At 40.7% G+C, this 27288-nt stretch overlaps 2 protein-coding genes across 9 annotated transcripts in view; one reads left to right on the top strand and one right to left on the bottom strand.

Moving 5' to 3' along the window:
- AKAP14 (A-kinase anchoring protein 14) overlaps nucleotides 1-20792 on the top strand; it is a 36475-nt gene extending 15683 nt beyond the window's left edge. For 5 of the 7 annotated variants that reach the window (XM_049872529.1, XM_049872528.1, XM_049872527.1 and 2 more), the window contains 5 exons: nucleotides 2155-2318; nucleotides 2408-2499; nucleotides 9067-9246; nucleotides 20115-20167; nucleotides 20700-20792. In XM_049872529.1, coding sequence (XP_049728486.1) covers nucleotides 2165-2318; nucleotides 2408-2499; nucleotides 9067-9246; nucleotides 20115-20167; nucleotides 20700-20784 — 564 coding nt within the window. In that variant the 5' untranslated portion in view covers nucleotides 2155-2164 and the 3' untranslated portion in view covers nucleotides 20785-20792. Of the gene's footprint in view, nucleotides 1-2154; nucleotides 2319-2407; nucleotides 2500-5245; nucleotides 5446-9066; nucleotides 9247-20114; nucleotides 20168-20699 lie in introns of those variants that run through there. The other 2 variants (XM_049872530.1, XM_049872531.1) reach the window with 2 other exon arrangements.
- Nucleotides 20793-20864: 72 nt separating this feature from the next.
- NKAP (NFKB activating protein) overlaps nucleotides 20865-27288 on the bottom strand; it is a 41538-nt gene continuing 35114 nt past the window's right edge. For both annotated transcript variants that reach the window (XM_049872506.1, XM_049872507.1), the window contains exon 9: nucleotides 20865-25589. In XM_049872506.1, coding sequence (XP_049728463.1) covers nucleotides 25415-25589 — 175 coding nt within the window. In that variant the 3' untranslated portion in view covers nucleotides 20865-25414. The remainder of the gene's footprint in view (nucleotides 25590-27288) is intronic.

Genomic DNA, 27288 nt, shown 5'->3' with positions numbered 1-27288 from the left:
TCAATGCATCTTGATTGCATGTTCCATCAATTTCAGACTGTAGCAGCTGATAAAAATCTTCTATTTCTTCATCTTTGGCCCTAGTGGTTGGTGCATAAATTTGAATAATAGTTGTATTAACTGGTCTTCCTTGTAGGCGTATGGATATTATCCTATCACTGACAGCGTTGTACTTCAGGATAGATCTTGAAATGTTCTTTTTGACGATGAATACCACACCATTCCTCTTCGAGTTGTCATTCCCAGCATAGTAGACTATATGATTGTCCAATTCAAAATGGCCAATACCAGTCCACTTCAGCTCACTAATGCCTCGGATATCGATGTTTATGTCTTCCATTTCCTTTTTGACGATTTCCAATTTTCCTGGATTCATACTTCGTACATTCCAGGTTCCGATTATTAATGGATATTTGCAGCTGTTTCTTCTCAATTTGAGTCGTGCCACGTCAGCAAATGAAGGTCCCGAAAGCTTGACTCCATCCATGTCATTAAGGTCTACTCTACTTTGAGGAGGCAGCTCTTCCCCAGTCATCTTTTGAGTGCCTTCCAACCTGGGGGGCTCATCTTCCAGCACTATATCAGACAGTGTTCCGCAGCTATTCATAAGGTTTTCACTGGCTAATGCTTTTCAGAAGTAGACTGCCAGGTCCTTCTTCCTAGTCTGTCTTAGTCTGGAAGCTCAGCTGAAACCTGTCCTCCATGGGTGACCCTGCTGGTATCTGAATACCAGTGGTATAGCTTCCAGCATCACAGCAACACACAAGCCCCCACAGTACGACAAACTGACAGACACGTGGGGGCTGGAAATGTTAGCTAATGCCAATATTTACTATATATATATATATTTTTTTTTTTCAGGAAGAAAGATGGTAAAAATGATAGTTTCCAGGACATGATATAATTATATACCTGTGTCTTAGTCATCTAGTGCTGCTGTAACAGAAATACCCACAAGTGGATGGCTTTAACAAAGAGAAATTTATTCTCTCACAGTCTACTAGGCTACAAGTCCAAACTCAGGGCATCAGCTCCAGAGGAAGGCTTTCTCTTTCTGTCTGCTCTGGAGGAAGGTCCTTGTCTCCAGTCTTCCATTGGTCTGGGAGCATCTCAGCACAGAAACCTCAGGTCCAAGGGATACACTCTGCTCCCGGTGCTGCTTTCTTGGTGGTATGAGTTCCCCATTCTCTGCTTGCTTCCCTTTCCTTTTATCCCTTGAGAGATAAAAGGTGGTGCAGGCCACACCCCAGGGAAACTCCCTTTACATTGGATCAGGGATGTGACCTGAGTAAGGGTGGCTTTATATATATATATATAAATTTTATTTATTTTGTTGTTGAGAATAGACACAGCAAAAATCCAAAAAAACAAACCCACTGCTGTCGACTCACAGCAAAACATACATCAATTGAACAGTTTTTACATGTACAATTCAATGACATTGACTTGTGCAGCCATTCTCACCTTCCTTTTCCAAGTTGTTCTTCCCCCATTAACATCAACTCATAAACTAAAGTTCCTATCTAATCTTTCAAGTAGCTGTTATCAATTTGATCCCATATAGATAGTCCTTAAAAGAGCACAATGCTCAAGGCAGACATTTTTTACTAATTAAGATAAACTATTATTTTGTTTTAAGAAGACTTCAGGGGATATTTTTGGCTTAAGGTTTAAAGATTGTCTCAGGGCAATAGTTTCAGGGGTTCATCCAGCCTCCATAGCTCCAGAAACTCTGGATTCTTTGAAAATTTGAAATTCTTTTCTTCATTTTGTCCTTTTGATCAGGATTCCTTTATAGAATACTTGATCATAATGTTCAGTAACAGTAGCCAGGCACCATCCAGCTCTTCTGGTCTCATAGCAAAGTGGCTGTTGTTCCTGTAGGCAACATTCTATTACACCATGATTTATGGTATTATGGTTTTGAGAACCTGAAAAGTAGATCTCAGCAGCCAGGCACAAAGGGTAGACAGTGAAGTCTCACTCCTACCCTTAACCCCCATTTCTCTTCCTGGAGGCAACCACTGTTACCTATTAATTGCGATTCTTCAAGAAATAGTCTGTACTTCTGTGTGTTTGTGTGTGTGTGTGTGTCTATGCACACCACATGCGTGCGCAAGCACAGAGTAACTTCTCAAATTTATTTTTTTTCAGACAAAAGAAAATGGAGGTGGACAAACCTGTAAAAACTAAGAAGAGAGTGAGGCTGTTGTCCAAACCTGAGGTGATAATAGAAAGAGATGACATTATCAGGATGACTGAAATGGCTCAATCTGTATCTGAAGAGGTCATCTTGGCTGCTGTTCAGACTGTGGAAGGTAATAATCCTGATTGGGTACCTAAGGAATTGTATCATTGTGTAACTCCATACTACCATCCAACTAACCAATTTGCACCTTGTTTGCAGACATTGAACATCCCGTCAAAAACATCAGGTGGATCACACATGGTGAATTCACAGTGGAAGGGGGACGACTGCACATTGAGAAGTTCATTTCAGTAAGTTAGTTGACCACTCCAGCTTGGTACAGAAAGGCAAAGAACAACAAAATGGCTCTTGTTTGATCAAAAGTTGGAAGTCCAGAAGACCTAGGAGATGATATCAAAGGTGACTAGTACACATTGTCCTCATTTGGTGTGATAGTCTTTGAAGATGAAAAGCACACTGGTATTTCCCAGTGTTTATATCATCGTAACCTTTTTTCTAGGGAAGCATGATATTCCCAGTTAAGCAATTCTCCCATGCTGGTGCATTCAATAGGGGCCTAGTGGCCTAAGGAAGGAGATGTTCCTCCAAAAAGGGAGTTCTCTACAACCAATTTTAGAATGCTCATAGCAACAGAGAGGATGTGAATGGACATAGAATCATTTTGATTTAGCTTTGCAATATACTCACCTCACAGTCAGATGTACATGCTCATGATTCCTTTTTTTCTCCTGAGCCTGGCTCTGACCCATGACTGTGGCTTCTCCTGGCAGTTTTGGGAAAAAGGCCCTACATTACTTTATATAACTGGTGGGGTGGATAAAGAAGAATGGCTTGAAATTTCTTTTTACTGTACTTTCTCAGAACAGAAATCTTCCCAACCTCTGGGAGAAGTTTCCAGCTGTCTCTGTTCTTCTGGACAGCCCATCAAAGCCTATATCCCTCAGGGCAGTTTCCTAGGCCCTAGGAAGGCCTGGTCAAGCCAGGGTTTTCTGGCTTCACACCCTCTATTCGTGCTCCAGAAGGCACAACTCATCCTTCCTATTAGAAGTAGTCTGTAAAGCAGAGAGAAGATAAATGGTGCAAAGTCTTAGTTACTCTTGAGCTTTCCTGCTGTAGAGTACATCTTCATGTTAGAGTTGGGCAAAGATCCCTGCCTGTTGCACCCAGGGTTCCTGAATCTGACAGGACTAGGACAGAAAGCAAGCAGGAAATTTTGGCCCTGGAGAGCTCGCTCATCACTCCGAGTAAAAGCCAAAAGTAAGTTCTGACAATGGCCTACGAGGCCCAATGTGATTTGAAGCCCATCCTCCACCACTTACTTCTCTGACCCGGTCACCTTTTCACCTTTCAGCCACACTTGCCTCCTTGCAGTTCCTCAACTTTCAGCCATGTTCCAACCTCAGAGCCTTTGCATTTGCTGTTTCCTCTGCCTGGAAGATGATCCTGAGATATTCTCATGGGTCACCTTTTTTTTTTTTTAATCTCCATCCAGATATAGTTGCTAAAATGCCACCTGCACATTGAGGCTTGTTCTGGTCACCTCATCTAAAACTGTAATCCTCTCACCTTCCCTGCTTTATTTTTCCCCTTAGCACTTATTACTACCTAAGATACTAGATTTTACTTCATCCTATTGCCTTTCTCCCACCACCAGGATATATGGTTCATGAAGGCAGAGACTTTTGTTCACTGCTTTGTCCCAGACCCTAGAAATGGCAGGTACGCCGTATATGTACCATAAATACTTGTTGAATACATGAATGGATTTATTCTCTCCATACCATTATCTCTTCACTGATGAAAAGACAGGTCAAAGTATTTATTTGTCTTACCTACACCACATCATGCTGTTGTGAGAAGAGAGGCGATTAGAAAGTAGAAGATGACTGAAAAGCTAAAAGCTCTATACAGCTCATGACAGAAAATCACCATGTTCCCAGCACCCCTCATATAGTGACCCACAGAAGTTAGGTCTACCATCTAAGCAACAGGCATTTCTGATGGAAAGCCTTCTTGAGCATTGTGCAGATTTCCTAGAGGCTATTGTGTGTTTTGTTCTGTTATACATGGGGTCGCTATGAGTAGGAACCAACTCGACGGCACCTAACAACAACAGTTGTGTAGCAAGGGATGGTAAATTAGGAGTTGCCATTTACTGAACTCTTGCTATGTGCCAAGCACTGCTGAGAACTTTCCGTGAATTATTTCATTTAATCCTCCCAACAAACCTACATAATAGGCATATCATTGTACCCATTTTACAGATGAGGATACTGAGGCTCAGAGAGATTAGACAATTTGTCCAAAGTGTCTCCAATTAAGAAGCACAGTGAATTTTTTTTTAATATGCTCTTTCTACCATAGTAGGAAATGTACTTGGATGATAAAAATAAAACATCATTATGGACAAGGAAGTGATGCAATAAGATTACTACCCAGAATCCCCTTACTAATTCATTTTTTAAAATGAGTGAATAATGTATGCAAGAGGAAACAATGCACAGTCTTATTATCAATAAAAAATGCAAATTTAAACCATTTTAAGGTATTGCAATGTGCCTAGGTAAGAAATTGGCAAAAAAAAAAAAATAAGAATGATTAAACCTGGTGTCAGAAGGCTTGTGTATTGTGGGGGAGGGTAGGTACATTTTTACATTGCTAGTGGGCACAATAATTGGTGCTTTCTCTTTAGGAGTGCAATCTGGCAACAAGAATACACAAATGAGTTCTTTATAAAAGTTGGAAACCCCTACGATGGTTAAGGTTGTGTGTCTACTTGTCTGGGCCATGGTTCTCAGTGGTTTGGCAGTTATGATATAGTTTGGCAGTTATGTGATGATGTAATCATCTCCATGATGAGATCTGGTATAATGTAATCACCTCCATGATAAGATCTGCTTTGAGTAGGCAGTCAGTTGAAAGGGAATTTCCCTGGGGGCATGGCCTGCATCCAATATATATGGACTTTCTGGCAAAGCTGGCTGGCTTTTGCTCACTCTGGATCCTGCATGTGGCTCATCATCATCTGACCTCCAGTTTTTGGGACTTGAGCCAGCAGCTTGCCATATTGCCTGCCGATCCTGGGATTCATCAGCCTCCACAGCCTGTGAGCAAGCATCCTGCCATCTGACCTGCGAGTATTGGGTTCGTCAGCCCCTGCAGCTACCTGAGTCAGGAGAAGCCTCCAGCCTGGTGCCTGACCCATGGACTTGGGACTTGCCAGCCTCTACAACCGCGTGAGCCATTTCCTTGATATAAATCTTTCTCTCTCTCTCTCTATATATATGTACATACATGCTTCACTGGTTTTACTTCTCTAGAGAACCCAGCCTAAGACATGCCCCAATGCCTAACATACAGTTAAAATTATTTTTATGAAAAAAATAAAATATATCAGTATAAAAAAATCTAATGAGCAGAAAGACACAAAGTACAAAATGAAAGTTCTCCCTCCACGCCTACAAAAGTCACTTACCGTTGAGAACAGTTTTGTGCATATCCTTCTCGGTGCTTGTTGATTTTGAGGGTCCGATAATATGTAATTAGCTAAGCCATCCCAGGTATAGTAGCACAGTGAGATACTATTTCTTGGAAGTGAGTATATGAAGTAAAACAGTGTTATGTAAAAATTACAAAGCACGAGGAGAGAACCCACTAACTGGAGCTCCATAAAGTTCGTTGCCTGTACATTGATAAAAATGGGAAGCTTAGTCTTATGGAAATAGTTGAATTCAATGTTGTATCTAATCAAAAGGGAGTAAAAAAAACATTAAGAACCAAATTGAGAGGAAGACAATCTCAGAATTCAGGCATCTGGTGGAGTGGAGAGAGCACTGAGCTGGTTGCTCAGCAGCTCTGGGTTCCAGTCTCTCTGCCTTTTTTGTTGACTGTCCCTACCCATTTCTAGGCCCCAGTATCCTCAGCAGCAAGGTGAGGGGCTTTGATGATCCCTAGGAAACATTTCAGCTCTACGAAGTCTGTGATTGTGTGATAGAAGAAAACATTAGAACTGAATAAGTATATTGAGTAATGTCAAAAGGTTAAAAGAAAACAGACATGCTCTAACAGGCCTCAAGGAGTTGACTGTTGAGTTCCTTCATTAATAGGAATAATGATGATCAAGTAAGAAAACACACTCCCTGATCTCAAGAAATTTAGAGTCTAGGGCTCCTCTCTGGCTACCTGAAACAGCCAACTGGGCACAAATTCAAAATAAAAGGAACTGAGGCAAAAGGCCAGCCTGCCTTCTTCTTTTTTTTTTTTTTTAAAGGAGAGGACCTTTCTGTCATCTCCTCCCACACTCCTACCTTATGACCCTGGGATTGTTAGACTACCTCACTTCCTTCCTTCTGTGAACTTTCATCTTAATTCAGGCTCTTCTTTAATTCTGAAGCTTCCTATGCCCCAATAGCCAGCCCAATGGGATTGAATTCAATGGAATTTATCGAACACCTATTACATTCAAGGCCTTGTGATAGCAATCAGGACAGCATTATGATTTCTGGAGGCTCTAGGCACTTTTGCTTTGTCAGCCCCCATTCCTCAAAAATATTAAAAGTTTTATTTTAAGGCTGCATTGGCATAAAGATGAATATAATCTTTGATCCTAAAAGTTCATTTTTTTCTTCTAATTTTAAAAGAAACAAAAACATTTTCATGGTCCCTTCAATGTATTATGGGCCCTAGGCACTGTGCCTACTATGCGTTATGGGTAAGTCAGCCCTGCTCAGAATGTATTAATATGGAGAATAAGATGAAGACAGCTCCATAAGGCTGTAACACAGGGTGGTGTGGCACTTGTGCCAAGTGCCATAAGAGAGGCAGAAAACAAGCACCACAAGTGTTCAAAGAGGGACGATGAGAAATCCCATCTGGTTGGAAGAGAGATCAAGGAAGAATTCTTGGAAGTGATGGCTTTAGGAAAAAGGATTTTACCATGCAGGGATGAGAGGGAAGACTTCCCAAGAAGTGACAACAGCCTGATCAAAAGCATGGTGCAAATATGGGGAATAGTGACTGGTTCTAGTTTGAAAGGAGTATGAGCTTTTTTGTGGGGGTGGGTGGGGGAAACATGACATAAGAGTAGGAAGATGTATTACTAGATCCAGACTGTGGAAGTTCTTAAGTGACACAGTGAAAAATTTTCACGTGGTTTGGCAGGCAGTGGGGAGTTACTGAAGGTTTTTGACCTAGGCTGGTATGATTGAAGCTGTGCTTAAGGAAAATAACTCTGGCTTCAGTGTGGGTGATAGTTTGGAGAAGTGAGGCTGAGGACAATGGAGTCTAGATAGATAAAAGGTTATTGCCTGAGTCCAGGTAAGAAACAATAAGACCTAAAGTACAGTAGTGGCAGCGGGAATGGAGAAGGCTGGATAGATGTGAGACATATTTGGGGTAGAATAGGCATGACCGAAGGTTAATAAATATATATTGAATTAATGAAGGAAGGAATAAATGCTGATACTTTTAATAATGCCTCTTAGTTGTGTATTCCCATCTCAACTCCAAGAATTGTTGTTGTGTGCCATTGAGTCAATTCTGACCCATAGCGACCCTATAGGACAGAGTAGAATTGCCTCACAGGGTTTCCAAGAGGTGAAATCTTTACAGGAATAGATGGCTCAGCCTTTTTCCCGCAGAGCTGCTGGTGGGTTTGAACCACCAACCTTTAGGTTAGCAGCTGAGCACTTAATCATTGCACCACTAGGGCTCCTTACTCCAAGAATAGGCCCAGACAAAGGAGATAGTCCAACGAAGGTTTTCTATCTCTAGACTCTCTTCATTAGCAAGATTTGTGCTATGGAAAGGATACAAGGATACAAACAGGAAAGTTTCTTTCTGAGGAATCTGGGTATCCTACTGCCTGACTCATTCCTCTCCTTACCTTATTCTATGTACCATCTATGGCCACAATGAAGCGAGTCTAATTTTCACAACAGGCTCATGAAATCAGCCTCATTACTTTCTAGTCACACCTTTCGGTCTCCCAAAGAGCAGTGAGAAAAACACATGTTCTAATCACTTTCTAATTAACCAAATTTGGCTCCCAAGTAAGGATCTGGCACAAGGTTTGTGTCCATGTGTGCATGGTGTGTATGTGTGCCCCTCCATTCCAAAGCCAAATCTCAAGTGATGTTTGCATTATTCACTTGTTTCATTTCAGCTCCACTTTTTCTCCTCTCCATCGATGGAGAAAATTGGGAGTTGACTCTAGTTTGTATCCCAATCAAAAATGTTAGGAACGCACAACTAGATGGTGCCCAGCTACCACCACTGGCTGTTCTGACAGGGATCACAATAGAGGGTCCTGGACAGAGCGAGAGAAAAATGTAGAACAAAATACAAACTCACAAAAGACCAGACTTACTGGTCTGACAGAGACTGGAGAGACCCCGAGAGTATGGCCCCTGGACACCCTTTTAACTCAGTACTGAATTCACTCCTGAGGTTTACCCTTCTGCCAAAGATTAGACGGGCCTATAAAACAATAACACAAGCAGTCCAGCCGTGTATACGAGACTAAATGGGCACACCAGCCCAGGGGCAAGGACGGTAAGGCAGGAGGGGACAAGAAAGCTGGATAAATGGAAATGGGGAACCCAAGGTTGAGAAGGGGAGAGTGTTTACACATTGCAGGGTTGGCAACCAATGTCACGAAGCAATAGGTTTATTGTTTAAAGAGAAACTAATTTGCTCTGTAAAATTTCACCTAAAGCACAATAAACAACAACAAAAAAGTTAAGAAGAGACTCCAGAAGCAGGACTGTAACCCCTACTGTTATGCGCTACCTTTATCTAGGGGACTTGAGCAGAAGACTGCTTTTCTTTGTGTGCTTTTTCTTTTTTCTATGAAACAGACGTGGGAGTTTGAGGACCAGTGGGTGCACTACACAGAGTTTATAGAGAGAAAAGACTTACATCACACCTTCCTCTACAACTATTGTGTACGCTGGAGTGTTCCAACGGCTCGGAGGCCCATCCCACACATCTTTGCTGGGGTCGACTTCACCATCAAGTTCAGTAAAGGCAAACCTCCGGTAAGCTCTTGCTTTTCTTCCCTGTACCCTTAGTGAGGCTTTAATGAGAATGGAAGCTTCTCTTGTCAAGGTCATCAATGACTCCCTCTGCTAAACTAACATGGTCATATTTCTGACCTCATCTTACTTGGCCCATCTGCAGCACTTGCCATAGCTGATCACTTCCTCCTCCATGAAAATTTTTCCTTTTGGCTTCTAGAACAAAACTCTCCTGGTTTTCCTCCTGCCTCACTGACCACTCCTTCTCAGTCTCTTCTGGTTTCTCCTCCTCTCAACAACCTCTTCATGTTGGAATGCCCCAAGACTCAGGACTTGGACCTCTTCTCTATAGTCACTTCCTTGGTGAGCTTATATCCAATCTCATGGCTTTAAATATCACCTATAGCTTATGATTCCCAAATTTATATCTCCAGCCCAGACCTCTACAACTTGGATGTTTAATAAACATCTCAAACTTCTTATTTCCAAAACTGTTTTTTTTAATTTATTGTGCATTAAGTGATAGTTTACAAATCAAGTCAGTCTCTCATACAAAAACTTAAACACACCTTGCTATGTTCTCCTAGGTGCTCTCCCCCTAATAAGACAGCACACTCCTTCTCTCCACCCTGTATTCTCCATGTCCATTCAACCAGCTCTGTCCCGCTCTGCCTTCTCATCTTCCCTCCAGACAGGAGATGCCCACATAGTCTCATGTGTCTACTTGATCCAAGAAGCTCACTCCTCTCCAGTATCATTTTCTATCCCATAGTCCAGTCCAATCCCTGTCTGAAGAGTTGGCTTTGGGAATAGTTCCTGTCTTGGGCTAACAGAAGGTCTGGGGGCCATGACCTCCGGGGTCCTTCTAGTCTCAGTCAGACCATTAAGTCTGGTCTTTTTATGAGAATTTGGGGTCTGCATCCCACTGCTCACCTGCTCCTTCAGGGGTTCTCTGTTGTGTTCCCTGTCAGGGCAGTCATTGGTGGTAGCCGGGCACCATCTAGTTCTTCTGGTCTCAGGCCGATGTAGTCTCTGGTTTACACGGCCCTTTCTGTCTCTTGGGCTCATATTTTCCTTGTGTCCTTGGTGTTCTTCATTCTCCTTTGCTCCAGGTGGGTTGAGACTAATTGATGCATCTTAGATGGTCACTTGCTAGTATTGAAGACCCCAGATGCCACTCACCAAAGTGGGATGCAGAACATTTCCTTATGCCAGTTGACCTAGATGTCCCTTGAAACCATGGTCCCCAGACCTCCATCCCTACTACTCTGCCCTTTGAAGCGTTCTGTTATATTCAGGAAACTTCTTTGCTTTTGGTTTAGTTCAGTTATGCTAACCTCTCCTATATTGTGTGTTGTCTTTCCCTTCAGCTAAAATAGTTCTTATCTACTAATTACTGAATACCCCTCTCCTTCCCTCACCACCGTTGTAACCATCAAAGAATATTTTCTTCTGTGCCAAAACTGAACTTTTGATTTTCCCTTTCAAGCCTGACCTACCTGCAGTCTTCCTCATCTCAGTTGATGGCCAAAATCCTTGGTGTCATCCTTGACTCTTCTTTTTCTCTCATATCCTTCATCCAATCCATTAGGAAATACTGTTGGGCCTACCTTCAAAATATATCCAGAATTCAACCATATCTTACCACTCCACTTCTATCACCCTCATCCAAGACACCATCATCTCTCACCAAGGTTATTTTTTTTATTAACTTTTATTAAGCTTCAAGTGAACGTTTACAAATCCAATCAGTCTGTCACATATAAGTTTACATACATCCTACCCCGTACTCCCACTTGCTCTCCCCCTATTGAATCAGCCCTTTCAGTCTCTCCTTTCGTGACAATTTTGCCAGCTTCCCTCTCTCTCTATCCTCCCATCCCCCCTCCAGACAAGAGTTGCCAATACAATCTCAAGTGTCCACCTGATATAATTAGCTCACTCTTCATCAGCATCTCTCCCCCACCCGCTGACTAGTCCCTTTCATGTCTGATGAGTTGTCTTCGGGGATGGCTCCCGTCCTGTGCCAACAGAAGGTCTGGGGACCATGGCCGCCGGGATTCCTCTAGTCTCAGTCAGACCATTAAGTATGGTCTTTTTATGAGAATTTGGGGTCTGCATCCCACTGATCTCCTGTTCCCTCAGGAGTTCTCTGTTGTGCTCCCTGTCGGGGCAGTCATCGATTGTGGCCGGGCACGAGCTAGTTCTTCTGGTCTCAGGATGATGTAGGTCTCTGGTTCATGTGGCCCTTTCTGTCTCTTGGGCTCTTAGTTGTCGTGTGACCTTGGTGTTCTTCATTTTCCTTTGATCCAGGTGGGTTGAGACCAATTGATGCATCTTAGATGGCCGCTTGTTAGCATTTAAGACCCCAGACGCCACATTTCAAAGTGGGATGCAGAATGTTTTCATAATAGAATTATTTTGCCAATTGACTTAGAGGTCCCCTCAAACCATGTTCCCCAGACCCCCGTCCTTGCTCCGCTGACCTTTGAAGCATTCATTTTATCCCGGAAACTTTGCTTTTGGTCCAGTCCAATTGAGCTGACCTTCCATGTATTGAGTGTTGTCTTTCCCTTCACCTAAAGCAGTTCTTATCTACTGATTAATCAATAAAGAACCCTCTCCCTCCCTCCCACCCTCCCCGCTTCGTAACCACAAAAGTATGTGTTCTTCTCAGTTTTTATTATTTCTCAAGATCTTATAATAGTGGTTTTATACAATATTTGTCCTTTTGCCTCTGACTAATTTCGCTCAGCATAATGCCTTCCAGGTTCCTCCATGTTATGAAATGTTTCACAGATTCGTCACTGTTCTTTATCGATGCGTAGTATTCCATTGTGTGAATATACCACAATTTATTTACCCATTCATCCGTTGATGGACACCTTGGTTGCTTCCAGCTTTTTGCTATTGTAAACAGAGCTGCAATAAACATGGGTGTGCATATATCTGTTTGTGTGAAGGCTCTTGTATCTCTAGGGTATATTCCTAGGAGTGGGATTTCTGGGTTGTATGGTAGTTCTATTTCTAACTGTTTAAGATAACGCCAGATAGATTTCCAAAGTGGTTGTACCATTTTACATTCCCACCAGCAGTGTATAAAAGTTCCAATCTCTCCGCAGCCTCTCCAACATTTATTATTTTGTGTTTTTGGGATTAATGCCAGCCTTGTTGGTGTGAGATGGAATCTCATCATAGTTTTAATTTGCATTTCTCTAATGGCTAATGATCGAGAGCATTTTCTCATGTATCTGTTGGCTGCCTGAATATCTTCTTTAGTGAAATGTGTGTTCATATCCTTTGCCCACTTCTTGATTGGGTTGTTTGTCTTTTTGTGGTTGAGTTTTGACAGAATCATGTAGATTTTAGAGATCAGGCGCTGGTCTGAGATGTCATAGCTGAAAATTCTTTCCCAATCCGTAGGTGGTCTTTTTACTCTTTTGGTGAAGTCTTTAGATGAGCATAGGTGTTTGATTTTTAGGAGCTCCCAGTTATCTGGTTTCTCTTCGTCATTTTTGGTAATGTTTTGTATTCTGTTTATGCCTTGTATTAGGGCTCCTGGGGTTGTCCCTATTTTTTCTCCCATGATCTTTATCGTTTTAGTCTTTATGTTTAGGTCTTTGATCACTTGGAGTTAGTTTTTGTGCATGGTGTGAGGTATGGGTCCTGTTTCATTCTTTTGCAAATGGATATCCAGTTATGCCAGCACCATTTGTTAAAAAGACTATCTTTTCCCCAATTAACTGACACTGGTCCTTTGTCCAATATCAGCTGCTCATACGTGGATGGATTTATATCTGGGTTCTCAATTCTGTTCCATTGGTCTATGTGCCTGTTGTTGTACCAGTACCAGGCTGTTTTGACTACTGTGGCTGTATAATAGCTTCTGAAATCAGGTAGAGTGAGGCCTCCCACTTTCTTCTTCTTTTTCAGTAATGCTTTGCTTATTCGGGGCTTCTTTCCCTTCCATATGAAATTGGTGATTTGTTTCTCTATCCCCTTAAAATATGACATTGGAATTTGGATCGGAAGTGCGTTATATGTATAGATGGCTTTTGGTAGAATAGACATTTTTACTATGTTAAGTCTTCCTATCCATGAGCAAGGTATGTTTTTCCACTTAAGTATGTCCTTTTGAATTTCCTGTAGTAGAGCTTTGTAGTTTTCTTTGTATAGGTCTTTTACATCCTTGGTAAGATTTATTCCTAAGTATTTTATCTTCTTGGGGGCTACTGTGAATGGTATTGATTTGGTTATTTCCTCTTCGGTGTTCTTTTTGTTGATGTAGAGGAATCCAAGTGATTTTTGTATGTTTATTTTATAACCTGAGACTCTGCCAAACTCTTCTATTAGTTTCAGTAGTTTTCTGGAGGATTCCTTAGGGTTTTCTGTGTATTAGATCATGTCATCTGCAAATAGTGATAACTTTACTTCCTCCTTGCCTATCCGGATACCTTTTATTTCTTTGTCTAGCCTAATTGCCCTGGCTAGGACTTCAAGCACGATGTTGAGTAAGAGCGGTGATAAAGGGCATCCTTGTCCGGTTCCCGTTCTCAAGGGAAATGCTTTCAGGTTCTCTCCATTTAGAGTGATATTGGCTGTTGGCTTTGCATAGATGCCCTTTATTATGTTGAGGAATTTTCCTTCAATTCCTATTTTGGTAAGAGTTTTTATCATAAATGGGTGTTGGACTTTGTCAAATGCCTTTTCTGCATCAATTGATAAGATCATGTGGTTTTTGTCTTCTGTTTTATTTATGTGATGGATTACATTAATGGTTTTTCTGATATTAAACCAGCCTTTTTTTTGCATAACTGGTATAAATCCCACTTGATCATAGTGAATTATTTTTTTGATGTGTTGTTGGATTCTATTGGCTAGAATTTTGTTGAGGATTTTTGCATCTATGTTCATGAGGGATATAGGTCTATAATTTTCTTTTTTTGTTATGTCTTTACCTGGTTTTGGTATCAGGGAGATGGTGGCTTCATAGAATGAGTTGGGTAGTATTCCGTCATTTTCTATGCTTTGAAATACCTTCCGTAGTAGTGGTGTTAACTCTTCTCTGAAAGTTTGGTAGAACTCTGCAGTGAAGCCGTCCGGGCCAGGGCCTTTTTTTGTTGGGAGTTTTTTGATTACCGTTTCAATCTCTTTTTTTGTTATGGGTCTATTTAGTTGTTCTACTTCTGAATGTGTTAGTTTAGGTAGGTAGTGTTTTTCCAAGAATTCATCCATTTCTTCTAGGTTTTCAAATTTGTTAGAGTACAATTTTTCGTAGTAATCTGAAATGATTCTTTTAATTTCATTTGGTTCTGTTGTGATGTGGTCCTTCTCGTTTCTTATTCGGGTTATTTGTTTCCTTTCCTGTATTTCTTTAGTCAGTCTAGCCAATGGTTTATCAATTTTGTTAATTTTTTCAAAGAACCAGCTTTTGGCTTTGTTAATTCTTTCGATTGTTTTTCTGTTCCCTAGTTCATTTAGTTCAGCTCTAATTTTTATTATTTGTTTTCTTCTGGTGCCTGATGGATTCTTTTGTTGCTCACTTTCTATTTGTTCAAGTTGTAGGGACAGTTCTCTGATTTTGGCTCTTTCTTCTTTTTGTATGTGTGCATTTATCGATATAAATTGGCCTCTGAGCACTACTTTTGCTGTGTCCCAGAGGTTTTGATAGGAAGTATTTTCATTCTCGTTGCATTCTATGAATTTCCTTATTCCCTCCTTGATGTCTTCTATAACCCAGTCTTTTTTCAGGAGGGTATTGTTCAGTTTCCAAGTATTTGAGTTCTTTTCCCTAGTTTTTCTGTTATTGATTTCTAGTTTTATTGCATTGTGGTCTGAGAAGATGCTTTGCAATATTTCGATGTTTTGGACTCTGGAAAGGTTTGTTTTATGACCCAATATGTGGTCTATTCTAGAGAATGTTCCATGTGCGCTAGAAAAAAAAGTATACTTTGCAGCAGTTGGGTGGAGAGTTCTGTATAAGTCAATGAGGTCAAGTTGGTTGATTGTTGTAAGTAGGTCTTCCGTGTCTCTATTGAGCTTCTTACTGGATGTCCTGTCCTTCTCCGAAAGTGGTGTGTTGAAGTCTCCTACTATAAATGTGGAGGTGTCTATCTCACTTTTCAATTCTGTTAAAATTTGATTTATGTATCTTGCAGCCCTGTCTTTGGGTGCATAAATATTTAATATGGTTATGTCTTCCTGATCAATTGTCCCTTTTTTATATAGTGTCCTTCTTTATCCTTTGTGGTGGATTTAAGTCTAAAGTCTATTTTGTCAGAAATTAATATTGCTACTCCTTTTTTGCTTATTGTTTGCTTGATATATTTTTTTCCATCCTTTGAGTTTTAGTTTGTTTGTGTCTCTAAGTCTAAGGTGTGTCTCTTGTAGGCAGCACATAGATGGATCGTGTTTCTTTATCCAGTCCGTGACTCTCTGTCTCTTTATTGGTGCATTTAGTCCATTTACATTCAGCGTAATTATAGATAAATAAGTTTTTAGTGCTGTCATTGTGATGCCTTTTCATGTGTGTTGTTGGCCATTTCATTTTTCCACATACTTTTTTGTGCTGAGACGATTTTCTTAGTAAATTGTGAGATCCTCACTTTCATAGTGTTTGACTTTATGTTACTTGAGTCGTTACGTTTTTCTTGGCTTTTGTCTTGAGTTATGGGGTTGTTATACCTTTTTGTGGTTACCTTATTATTTACCCCTATTTTTCTAAGTAAAAACCTAACTTGTATCATTCTATATCGCCTTGTATCACTCTCCATATGGCAGTTCAATGCCTCCTGTACTTAGTCCCTCTTTTTGGTTATTGTGATCTTTTACCTATTGACTTCCATGATTCCCTGTTATGTGTATTTTTTTTAATTAATCTTAATTTGTTTGTTTTTGTGATTTCCCTATTTGAGTTGATATCAGGATGTTCTGTTTTGTGACCTTGTGTTGTGCTGGTATCTGATATTATTGGTTTTCTGACCAAACAATATCCTTTAGTATTTCTTGTAGCTTTGGTTTGGTTTTTGCAAATTCTCTAAACTTGTGTTTATCTGTAAATATCTTAATTTCGCCTTCATATTTCAGAGAGAGTTTTGCTGGATATATGATCCTTTACTGGCAGTTTTTCTCCTTCAGTGCTCTGTATATGTCGTCCCATTCCCTTCTTGCCTGCATGGTTTCTGCTGAGTAGTCTCAACTTATTCTTATTGATTCTCCCTTGAAGGAAACCTTTCTTTTCTCCCTGGCTGCTTTTAAAATTTTCTGTTTATCTTTGGTTTTGGCGAGTTTGATGATAATATGTCTTGGTGTTTTTCTTTTTGGATCAATCTTAAATGGGGTTCGATGAGCATCTTGGATAGATATCCTTTCGTCTTTCATGATGTCAGGGAAGTTTTGTGTCAGGAGTTCTTCAACTATTTTCTCTGTGTTTTCTGTCCCCCCTCCCTGTTCTGGGACTCCAATCACCTGCAGGTTATCCTTCTTGATATAGTCCCACATGATTCTTAGGGTTTCTTCATTTTTTTTAATTCTTTTATCTGATTTTTTTTCAGCTATGTTGGTGTTGATTCCCTGGTCCTCCAGATGTCCCAGTCTGCATTCTAATTGCTCAAGTCAGATCCTCTGACGTCCTATTGCGTTGTCTAATTCTGTAATTTTATTGTTAATCTTTTGGATTTCTACATGCTGTCTCTCTATGGATTCTTGCAACTTATTAATTTTTCCACTATGTTCTTGAATAATCTTTTTGAGTTCTTCAACAGTTTTATCAGTGTGTTCCTTGGCTTTTTCTGCAGTTTGCCTTATTTCGTTTGTGATGTCTTGAAGCATTCTGTAAATTAGTTTTTTATATTCTGTATCTGATAATTCCAGGACTGTATCTTCATTTGGGAAAGATTTTGATTCTTTTGTTTGGGGGGTTGGAGAAGCTGTCATGGTCTGCTTCTTTATGTGGTTTGATGTGGACTGCTGTCTCCGAGCCATCACTGGGAAACTAGTTTTTCCAGAAAATCCACTAAAAAAATGCAGTCAGATCCCTATCAGAGTTCTCCCTCTGGCTCAGGCTATTCGGATGTTAATGAAGCCGCCTGGGGAGGGTGGGGGAGGGATCAGAGAGATAGGAGAGTAGCACCTCAGAATATAGCCAGAGTTGCTTGTCTTGTTTGGAATGACTATTATATCTGAGATTCCTGCGGGGCGCGTCGCCTATGTGTGCTGGCTGTGTGGAGATTGCCCCCGGGGGGTCTGGACCGCTGAAGTCACGGTCAGATCCTCTGCTGCCAGCCCCATGCCCAATGTTAAGGTTCCCCTGCTGGGATGGTGCACTCTCGATTCCAAAATCAGTCGCTGCCTCCCGGGGACTTCTCGTCCCCCCAGCCGCGTCGCCATGCTGCCTCCGCGAACCGGCTGGGCCCCCTCCCGGGTTAGTTCAGTCGAGTGGAGCAGCTCCCCGTGCTTGTGCCGTGACCGCGTGTCCCGGCTGGGACGCTGCTCTCCCCGCTCCAAGACCAGTCGCTGCCTCTTGGGGTCTTCTCCCACCGGCTGCGTTGCCACACCGCCTGCGCGAATCGGCTGGGCCCCCTCCTGGGGTTAGTTCAGGGGAGTGGAGCAGCTCTCCGTGCTTATGCCGTGCCTGCGCCCAGGCAGGATGGTTCCCTGGCTGGGACGCTGCTCTCCCCGCTCCAAGACCAGTCACTTTCTCCAGGGGACTTCTCCCACCAGCTGCGTCGCCACGCCGCCCACGCGAATGGGCTGGGCCCCCTCCCGGGGTTAGTTCAGGGGAGTGGAGCAGCTCCCCGTGCTTATGCCGTGCCTGCGGCCAGCCAAAATCCCAGCAGGACGGTTCCCCGGCTGGGAAGCTGCTCTCCCCACTCCAAGATCAGTCTCTGCCTCCTGGGGACTTCTCCCACTGGCTGCGTCACCACGCCGCCCGCGTGAACAGGCTGGGCCCCCTCCCGGAGTGAGTTCGGGGGCTAGGGCTGGGCCCCTTGTTTGTGCCGTCTGCTCCCCTGGGCTCTGCCCCAAGTCGGGCGCCGAAGGTTACCTGACTGGTACGCTGGCTCCAGGCTCTGAAAACAATCGCTGCTTCCCCGTATTAGTTTGTTCTCCGTCTCTAAATCTGTGTTTGTTGTTCAGGGTTCATAGATTGTTATGTATGTGATCGATTCACTTGTTTTTCCAAGTCTTTGTTGCAAGAGGGATCCGAGGTAGCGTCTACCTAGTCTGCCATCTTGGCCCCCCAGAAAATCACCAAGGTTATTTTAATAGCCTTCTAACCAGTTTCTCTGCTTCCACTCTTGTCCTCATCATGTCTCTTTTTAGAACAGCAACCACAGTGAGCCTTGTAACACTAATTTATGTCACTTCTCGTTTTAAAACTTTCTGACAGTGTATCTCAAACTTAAAGCGCATACAAATTCCTTGGATATCTTGTTAAAATGAAGATTCTGATTCGCAGGTCTGGGGCAGAGCCTCAGATTCTGCATTTCTCACAAGTTCCCAGGTGATGCTGATGTTGCAGGTCCATAGACACAATTTGAGTAGCAAGGGCCTGCAAGGCCTTGTGCAGTCTGGCCTCTTGTTATTTCTGCTTTCCCACTACTCTTTCCTCCCCACTTGCTCTGCTCCAGACACTCTCATCTCCTTGCTACTCCCCATATAAGTCAGGTATAGTCCTGCCTCAGGGTTCTTGCAGTTGCTGTTCCTTCTGCCGGTAACACTCTCCCCATATGTATCCGCGTGGCTCACTTCTTCACTTCCTCCCCCCCGTACTTCCTGTTCCCTAACATGCTTTTCCTCCATAACACTTTATCACCTTCTAATACTCTATATAATTTATTATCTTATTGTCTGGTCCCTCACCCCCACACCTCCATCCTCACTCCCCACCCAGTATTTAAGTTCTATGAAGGCTGGGATTTTTGTCTTGCTCTAAAACAAGGCCTGGCAAATTGTAGGCACTCAATAAGAAATACGTTGACTTGATGGGGGGGTATGAAAAGAGTCACATTAATGAATCCAGGGAAAGGATCCTCAGAGGAGAAGGGCCGGTACCCAGTGTAATGCCTGGAACATGTCCGACGTAATTATTTTCCATTTGCCTTCCTATCATTTCACAAAAATTATTTGAGGCTCAGCCTGACTTGAAGGCTTTATACATGACCACAAGGTGATGCATAGTCAGTGAGCCAACTATGTCCTATATTTATCCTGTTACAGTACAAACTTATCTATTCAGTCTGAAATCTGGAGTAATCAAAAGGTAAAAAACGTGGAGGTCTCACTTTCCCTGGTCATATATTTCCTCTTTCAGCTGGTCTGCTAACTGGCAAGTTGAGAGATCAGGAAGTCAGGCTGGTAGAGGGGAATAAGACCATCACCAAGGCCATCCAGAGAGAGGGTTTGGTAGAATGGCTATTGCTCAAAATTCCAAGTAAAAATTTTGGAGGGGAGACTGAGTGGGTATCATTAAGACAATATTAAAGACAATGTTATGCTGCTTTAAAAATGTTTTCAAACCTTGTTTATCCATATTATTTCATTCTCAGGCCATCCCTAAGAGGTAAAGTAAATATTGTCTGTTGAGTAAAGTGGAGCATGTAAAGAGGGTAAATGACTTACTCAAGCTCCTATTCATGAGGAGCACATCTCTACAAGCCTCTCCCCAGCCTTGTCTCTAATTTTGTGGAGATTCCTAAGGTATTTGTTGCCAAGAAGATCTTTCAAGAGACAGAGGTTTAATGTGACAAAGAATTACCACCTATAGACTTCCAATTCATAAGGAAGATGCATTATAGAAATCAAAGAATATAGGTATGAACAAGTATAGGGATGGAGGAATTGAGTTGGTAGGATTGGTTTAGGCTAACTACCGTCCTTTTCTCTCTTAGGATGCACCCGTTGAAGTCTTTTATATTTTTGAGGACCATAAATTAGTTCACAGGTAATGAACACCTGAAGACTTGCTTAAAAGAGTGATGGAGTGGGGGTGGTCATCACACTCCAGGAATCCAGCAGGCCCACAACCATAACTCATATAATGTCACTTTCGTTCTCCTTTGGACCACTATCCTATTAGAATAGGCTGAAAGCAGGATTCTGCCATTGTTCTACAAAATTGTTTTTCTTAGTGTCTGGTTTTTCAGTGATTAGAAACTTGAAGATTAGTTGCTGGAGTAGGGAGGGAGGGAGGGAAAGTCGGTGTCTATTGTTTCTATGGGAAGCTTCAAAAATCACACATAATTAACTCATATGTAATACTCCCTTTTATTTGTATAGCAGTTCTCTTAAAGTATCTTTACATATATGCTCATTAGTCCTTTCACTGATTGGCCTAAGGAACAGTAAAGGATAGAGAGAACTCTCCATCCAAAGAGCATTTTTGCTCACTAGGAATATAATAAACAGGGAATCCCTGACTCAATGTTTTCTTTGATTTAAAAGCTTTCAGTATTTTTGTTTTTATTCTTCTGCAGACCAGGAACATATCGCTTTCGAGAACAATGGCTGAGAGACATTATTGAGTGCAAACACAGTTTATTGGCGTCAATCCCCGTCTAATTCAATTGTGTCCAACTCTTAATGGAATGCTTTGAGATTGGATTTGTAGTCAGAATGTGTTAAAAATACAACACTGCACATCAAACCACAAAAGGTTTATTGAGTAATAAACTTGTGGCACACAATCCAGCATATTTTGTTTGTCTGTTTGCATCCATTCAGTTTTCATTCTGCAACTCCCATCACATTGGCAGAGTAAGTTGTTTCCTATTTTCTAAAAGGGGTTTCCCATCACTTATCACTTCAGAGTCTCACAGGTACAGAAGCTAAGTTTAGAGAGTTCCTAAAATTCAACCATCAAACCAAACTAAGACAGTTACTTAGCTGCTGTTCCCGCATCAGCCTAAGACTCCAGCCCAGACATACCTCTTTATATGCACAACTGGAAAACAGCAAAATGGCACCAGTTCTACTGCTTATAATATAATTAGTCAAAAGGTTTCCCTACACACAGGCCCCTTCATTTACTGTGAGTTAAGCCTCACTGCTAAACAAACCTGGCATGCTGCCCTCCACAAGACATCGTCACAATCATGATGGCAGCAGAGTGGTTGAGGATTGGGGGCAATGAAACAGGGACGGGTTCAGTCTTGTGTCTTCTTCTTATCCTCACAAAAGATCATCACTTGTTCCTACCATCCCTATGAGGCTGTGTGGCCTGGGTGCAAAATTTTAAAACACCAAAGACAAAATTACATTACACTATGCATGATTACTTACAAGTATGTCAGAATACATATTTACATAGACAAACACTGGAAAGGAACATAAAATCCTGAAAATAATTGATGTTAGGCAGGTAGGGCTGTGAGTAATTTTTCTATTTTCTTAAACTTACATTTATGCAATAAATATAAAACAGGAGGGAAAATCCAATCAAAGCAACATAGAGAGACAAGAAGGTGGGAAATCAGCTAACTCTCCTTGGAGAACAAAAAATGTATTTAAAATACAATAGTCCTACTATTTGATTTATGGCTCTGGGGACTAAACACAGGTTACTAAGCAGTAACTCTCATGAGCCGAAAATAAAATACTTTAAGTGCTTTTACTCTTCCCTCTTCTTCCCCAAAGAATATGCTACTGAAGCCTGTTCTTCAGCAGATCTTTCCCTAACAAGCTCTGATGAAAGAAATGGTAAAGTTTTGAAATAAATTCAATCTTTTTCTTTCATTTACTCAATAAGCATTTGTCGAGTATCTACTCTGTGGAGGAGAGAGTTGGGGCAATCAAATGAAAATTCACAATGTTCATATACCACAAAATTGTTACATTTAAACTACCTTGCCTACTGAACAGAAGAGAAATTTGCTAACTCAGTCTTTAGGAATCAGTGACAAAAATATTTGTAGAGAAGAAAAATTTTAAATAGGGATTACAAAATTTAGATTATACAGGGAAGTAGATGGCTTCAGACTCATGAGTTTGGGACCTAGTTTCTGCTTAACTTTTGGAAACTATAGATTTATTAGCCTAGGCAGTAACTATCGTTAGGTATGTTGTTGTCAGTGCTGTTGAGTTGGTTCTGACTCATAGCGACTCGATGAACAACAAAACGAAACACTGCCCAGTCCTCCACCATCCTCACAATTCTAGCTTCTCAGGAACGTTCTGGCTGTACTTCTTAGAACGTTCTGGCAGGTTGTGGTCCATTCAATATTCTTTGCCAACACTGTAATTCAAAGGTGTCAATTCTTCTTCAGTCTTCCTTATTCACTGTCCAGCTTTTGCATGCATATGAGGTGATCGAAAATACCATAGCTTGGGTCAAGCACACCATAGACCTCAGAGTGACATCCTTGCTTTTCAGCACTTTAAAGAAGTCTTCAGCAGCAGATTTCCCCAATATAATACTTCATTTGATTTCCTGACTGCTGCTTCCGTGGGTGTTGACTATGGATCCAAGTACAATGAAATCCTTGACGACTTCAATCTTTTCTCCATTTATCACGATGTTGCTTATTGGTCCAGTTGTGAGGATTGTCTTCTTTATGCTGAGGTGCAATCCATACTGAAGGCTACATATAGTCTTTGATCTTCATCAGTAAGTGCTTCAAGTCCTCTTTACTTCCAGCAAGCAAGGTTGTGTCATCTGCATATTGCAGGTTGTTAATGAGTCTTCCTCCAATCCTGATACCACATTCTTCTTCATATAGTCCAGCTTCTCTGATTATCTGCTCAGCATACAGATTGCATAAGTATGGTAAAAGGATACAACCTTGACACACACCTTTTCTGATTTTAAACCACAGAGTATCCCCTTCTTCTGTTCAAACGACTGCCTCTTGGTCTATGTACAGGTTCCACATGAGCACAATTAAATGCTCTGGAATTCCCATTCTTTGCAATGTTATCCATAATTTTTATGGTCCATGCAGTTGAATGCCTTTGCACAATTAATAAAACACAGGCAAACATCTTTCTGGTATTCTCTGCTTTCAGCCAGGATCCATCTGATATCAGCAATAATATCCCTCATTTCATGTCCTCTTCTGAATTTGGCTTGCATTTCTGGCAGTTCCCTGTTGAGGTATTGCTGCAACCATTTTTGAATGATCTTCAGCAAAATTTTACTTGCATGATATTAATGGTATTGTTTGATAATTTCCACATTCTGTTGGATCATCTTTCTTTGGAATGGGCACAAATATGGATCTCTTCCAGTGGATTGGCCAGGTAGCTGTCTTCCAAATTTCTTGGCATAGATGAGCAAGCACTTCCAGCGTTGCATCCATTTGTTGAAACATCTCAATTGGTATTCTGTCAATTCCCCAAGCCTTGTTTTTCCCCAATGTCTTCAGTGCAGCGTGGACTTCTTCCTTCAGTACCATCAGCTGTTGATCATATGCTGCCTCCTGAAATGGCTGAACGTTGACCAACTGTTTCTGTACAGTGACTTTGTATATTCCTTCCATCTTCTTTTGATGCTTCCTGCATTGTTCAATATTTTGCCCATACCCAACCCAGTGCCGTCGAGTGGATTCTGACACATAGCGACCCTATAGGACAGAGTAGAACTGCACCATAGAGTTTCCAAGGAGCGCCTGGTGGATTTGAACTGCCGGCCCTTTGGTTAGCAGCCGTAGCACTTAATCACTGTGCCACGAGGGCTTCCGTTTTGCCCACAGAATCCTTCTATTTTGCGACTTGAGGCTTGAATTTTAGGTAGAGATAATATAAATCACTTCACATTCAGAGGTCACAAATGTTGCTACACGTTTACTGGTTGTTTAGTTCATTAGCTGTGGATTAAAGGTAGACATTTTCCTGGAACATATGCTAAAGAGTAAAACTTTTGATCTATACTTTGAAATATGACTGCCTTATTTAAAAACTCTGAAAAAAAACCACTTTAAATTCTTATAAGGAGAAAGGGCATTTTATAACAGCATAGTCAGAACTTCCCCATCACCCATGTAATTTAAATTTGTCCTAGGCTTGTAACAATAGTGTAACTCAAAACAACCTTAACAAAAACAGGCAAAACTTCTACCGCCTCCTCTCCCTCTACTCTTTGACCTAGCTAAAATTGAACAAAACAGGAAAGAAAAAAGATGGTGGTTTCATAACCTGTATTTTCTATTTCTCCCAAACTTAAGTCAATCATAGCCATAAAAAAGTGATAAAGGGGATTCTATACAACATTAAAGATTAAACTAAATGACAGTTATAAAAAATAAACTGAATGGTTTAACAATTTTTAAAATAAAATCTGTTTATTACATAAAGGACAGACTTAAAAACGTCTTAATATCATTTTAGTTTCAACCTTATGAAACAACTAAGTAAAAATACTGATCCATTATATTTTCCCGTATCAAACTCCTGACCATAGTTGACTCCCATTCTTCTGAGATTTTACCCTATCATCAAAGCACAGCTTATATCGAAATAATGTACTTAACATTGGCACAAATGTAGACTTCCCAAGATTTTATATTTGAAAGAACTGTTTTTAAGTAACTTATTAAAAATACTGTTTTTAAGTAACTTATAATTTTTTTAAATGTTCACATTTTCAATTCAACAAGTCTGTGGGTTAGTTTGCTTTTTTGGTTTATTGGTCTTGTGGCAGAGGTAGGGACTAAAAGCAAAATACATTACTTTTATAGAAGACTATATATATATTATAAAAGTCAATTTTCAAATTCCAGATTTGCCTTTTTCAGCAATGCCTTCATTTTGTTAACAAAAGTGGTCTCCTGTATGTTTCTGTCAAGTCCATTTATAACGCATTCAAAACAGAGGAATAATAATTTCTCACAAGTTCAGTTGAGGGGGTAAGGCAGGTGTCATGGAGAGTTAATAGTAGCACTGTCCCATAATATAAGATTTAAGTTTCTCATCTCATTGACACTTTCTCCCCATGGCACCTCCTCCAGTACAGTAGGATCTCATCCATAATTTGGATTTTCAAATCAGAAAGTTATGGTCAATTCGAAATAACCCAAAGAACTTGTTAAAGTTATACTAATAAGCAGCTTTTTACTGAAGGACTGAAAGAATTAAATAGAAGGCACAGTATAACTGTAAAGCTCTTTCAGAATATAATAACCTTTTTGTGTATGTGTGGAAACCAAACTTTTGTTTTTTTGTTGTTAAAAATGTCTGCTGAATAATTAGAAAATCCTTATTTGTCATCCTTCCCTTTGGTCTTTCTGTATACCATCTCTCGAAAGCTGGCCAGAATCTTGTTTTCTCTTTTTCGTCTCTCTTCTTGGTTAAAGGATGCAAGGGCTCTCTTCTCATCAGCACTATAAATCTGGTTCTCTTTTCGCAGTCGTACAGCCTCCATTCGGCGATGCCTGGAGATAATTTTATTTTTGGCTTAATTTCTCAAAAATTATTCTCACAGCACTTCTTCACTAATCCTTTCTTAATATAGAGTGGTCTATTTAAAAAGTTGACAGATACAAACTGTGTTTTTGAAATGGGTTAAATTTTTGAAAGATCCTATGTTCTATCTGCTGATGTCATATGTCCTTTGATTCATTTCTAGTATTCAGATAATGATCTCTGATACTCTGTCAGCACAGTGAATATTAACATTAGTTTTAAATACTAAGAGCATATGTCTAGTTTGGTTATTTCCAGTAAAACCACGAGAAATGGGCAAATTATAAAACTTCTTGGGTAATATATTTATTTCCTACTAGCAGTTATAGAATTGACAGTAGAAAGATTTAACCTGTCATCAATTAGGTGGAACTTCTTACCATACAACTCAAACAGCCAAGTTTAAATCTATAATTGAAGAGGAGTTTTGGGGGCTGGATTTAACTTCCTTAGAATCTGGCAATGGCTCAAAGAAAAGAAAGGAGGGATTTAGCACAATGGCCAACTCAGGAAAGTATAGGGCCAGAGGCAGAGGGAAACTATTATATCATTTTCAAAAGGTCTGTTCGCTTAGTGCGAAAACTTCGTGAAGAACTGCCTCTTTTGTGTATGTGTCCCCAATCCTACACAATCAGTTAAAGATGGGGCTTGAGCTAAGTCTAGAAAAATGAGTAGGGAGAAGAGGGGAGAAGTATTTCAGGTTGGTATGGAGGTAGGGGAGTGGTAGGAAGGAAAATCAAGGCGATGAGAACATACTTAGGTTGCTCAGGGTACAGTGAGTAGAGCAATCAATCAGGGACAGAAAGTGCTATGTGCGTAGTGCTGTAAGAAACATCCTAGTACATAGGAAAGACTTGCTCTTGGGTATCTAGGTGGGTAGTTGTTGGATCATAAAGCATATGAATGCTCAGCTTTACAAGAAAATGCCAACTGTTTTCCAAAGTGGGTGTACCAATTTACACCACCACTAGCAATTTTTATAGACCCACATCCTCTCAAAATACTTAGCACTGTTGGAATTTTGAACTTTTGTCTATCAAATGGGTGTAAAATGGTATTTCACTGTGGTTTTGATTTCCATTTTCAAAGATAATGGACACATTTTTATGTATGTATTGGCCACATGTATTTTTTCCTCTGACAATGCCTGTTTGTGTCATTTTCCCATTTTTCTTTTGGGCTGCTTATAGGTATCCTTTAAATATTCTCAGTACTAACTCTATCAGTTATGTGATTGCAGAATCTTATTCCAGTTTGTATCTTGCCCTTTTCACTTTCTTTACGGTGTCTTTTGATGAACAGAGTGTTCTTACTTTAATCTAGGCAAATTTATCAATATTTTATTTTAAGGTTAGCACATTTTATGTCTTCTTTAAGAAACACTTCCCCACTCCAAGGTATACTGGCAAAGACATCTGCCCATATTTTACACTAATAGAGTGTTGAGGTTATTTTTAACAATTAAGTCCTTAATTTAGCTTCGCTGATTTTTATATATGGTGTGATATAGGGTTCTACTTTCGTCTTTTTCCATACGGGTAACCATTTTTTCCACTCCATTTATTGAACAGTTCCTTCTTTCCCCACTGATCTGACATGCCATCTCTTTCCTATACCAAAGTTCCATACATGCATAGCTCTATTCCTGGGCTCTCTATTTTATTCCAT

The sequence above is a fragment of the Elephas maximus genome, chromosome X, assembly GCF_024166365.1.
Source record: "Elephas maximus indicus isolate mEleMax1 chromosome X, mEleMax1 primary haplotype, whole genome shotgun sequence".
Lineage (NCBI taxonomy): Eukaryota > Metazoa > Chordata > Mammalia > Proboscidea > Elephantidae > Elephas > Elephas maximus.
Note: the sequence above shows the minus strand (reverse complement) of the source record. Positions and strands in the feature narration are given on the sequence as shown.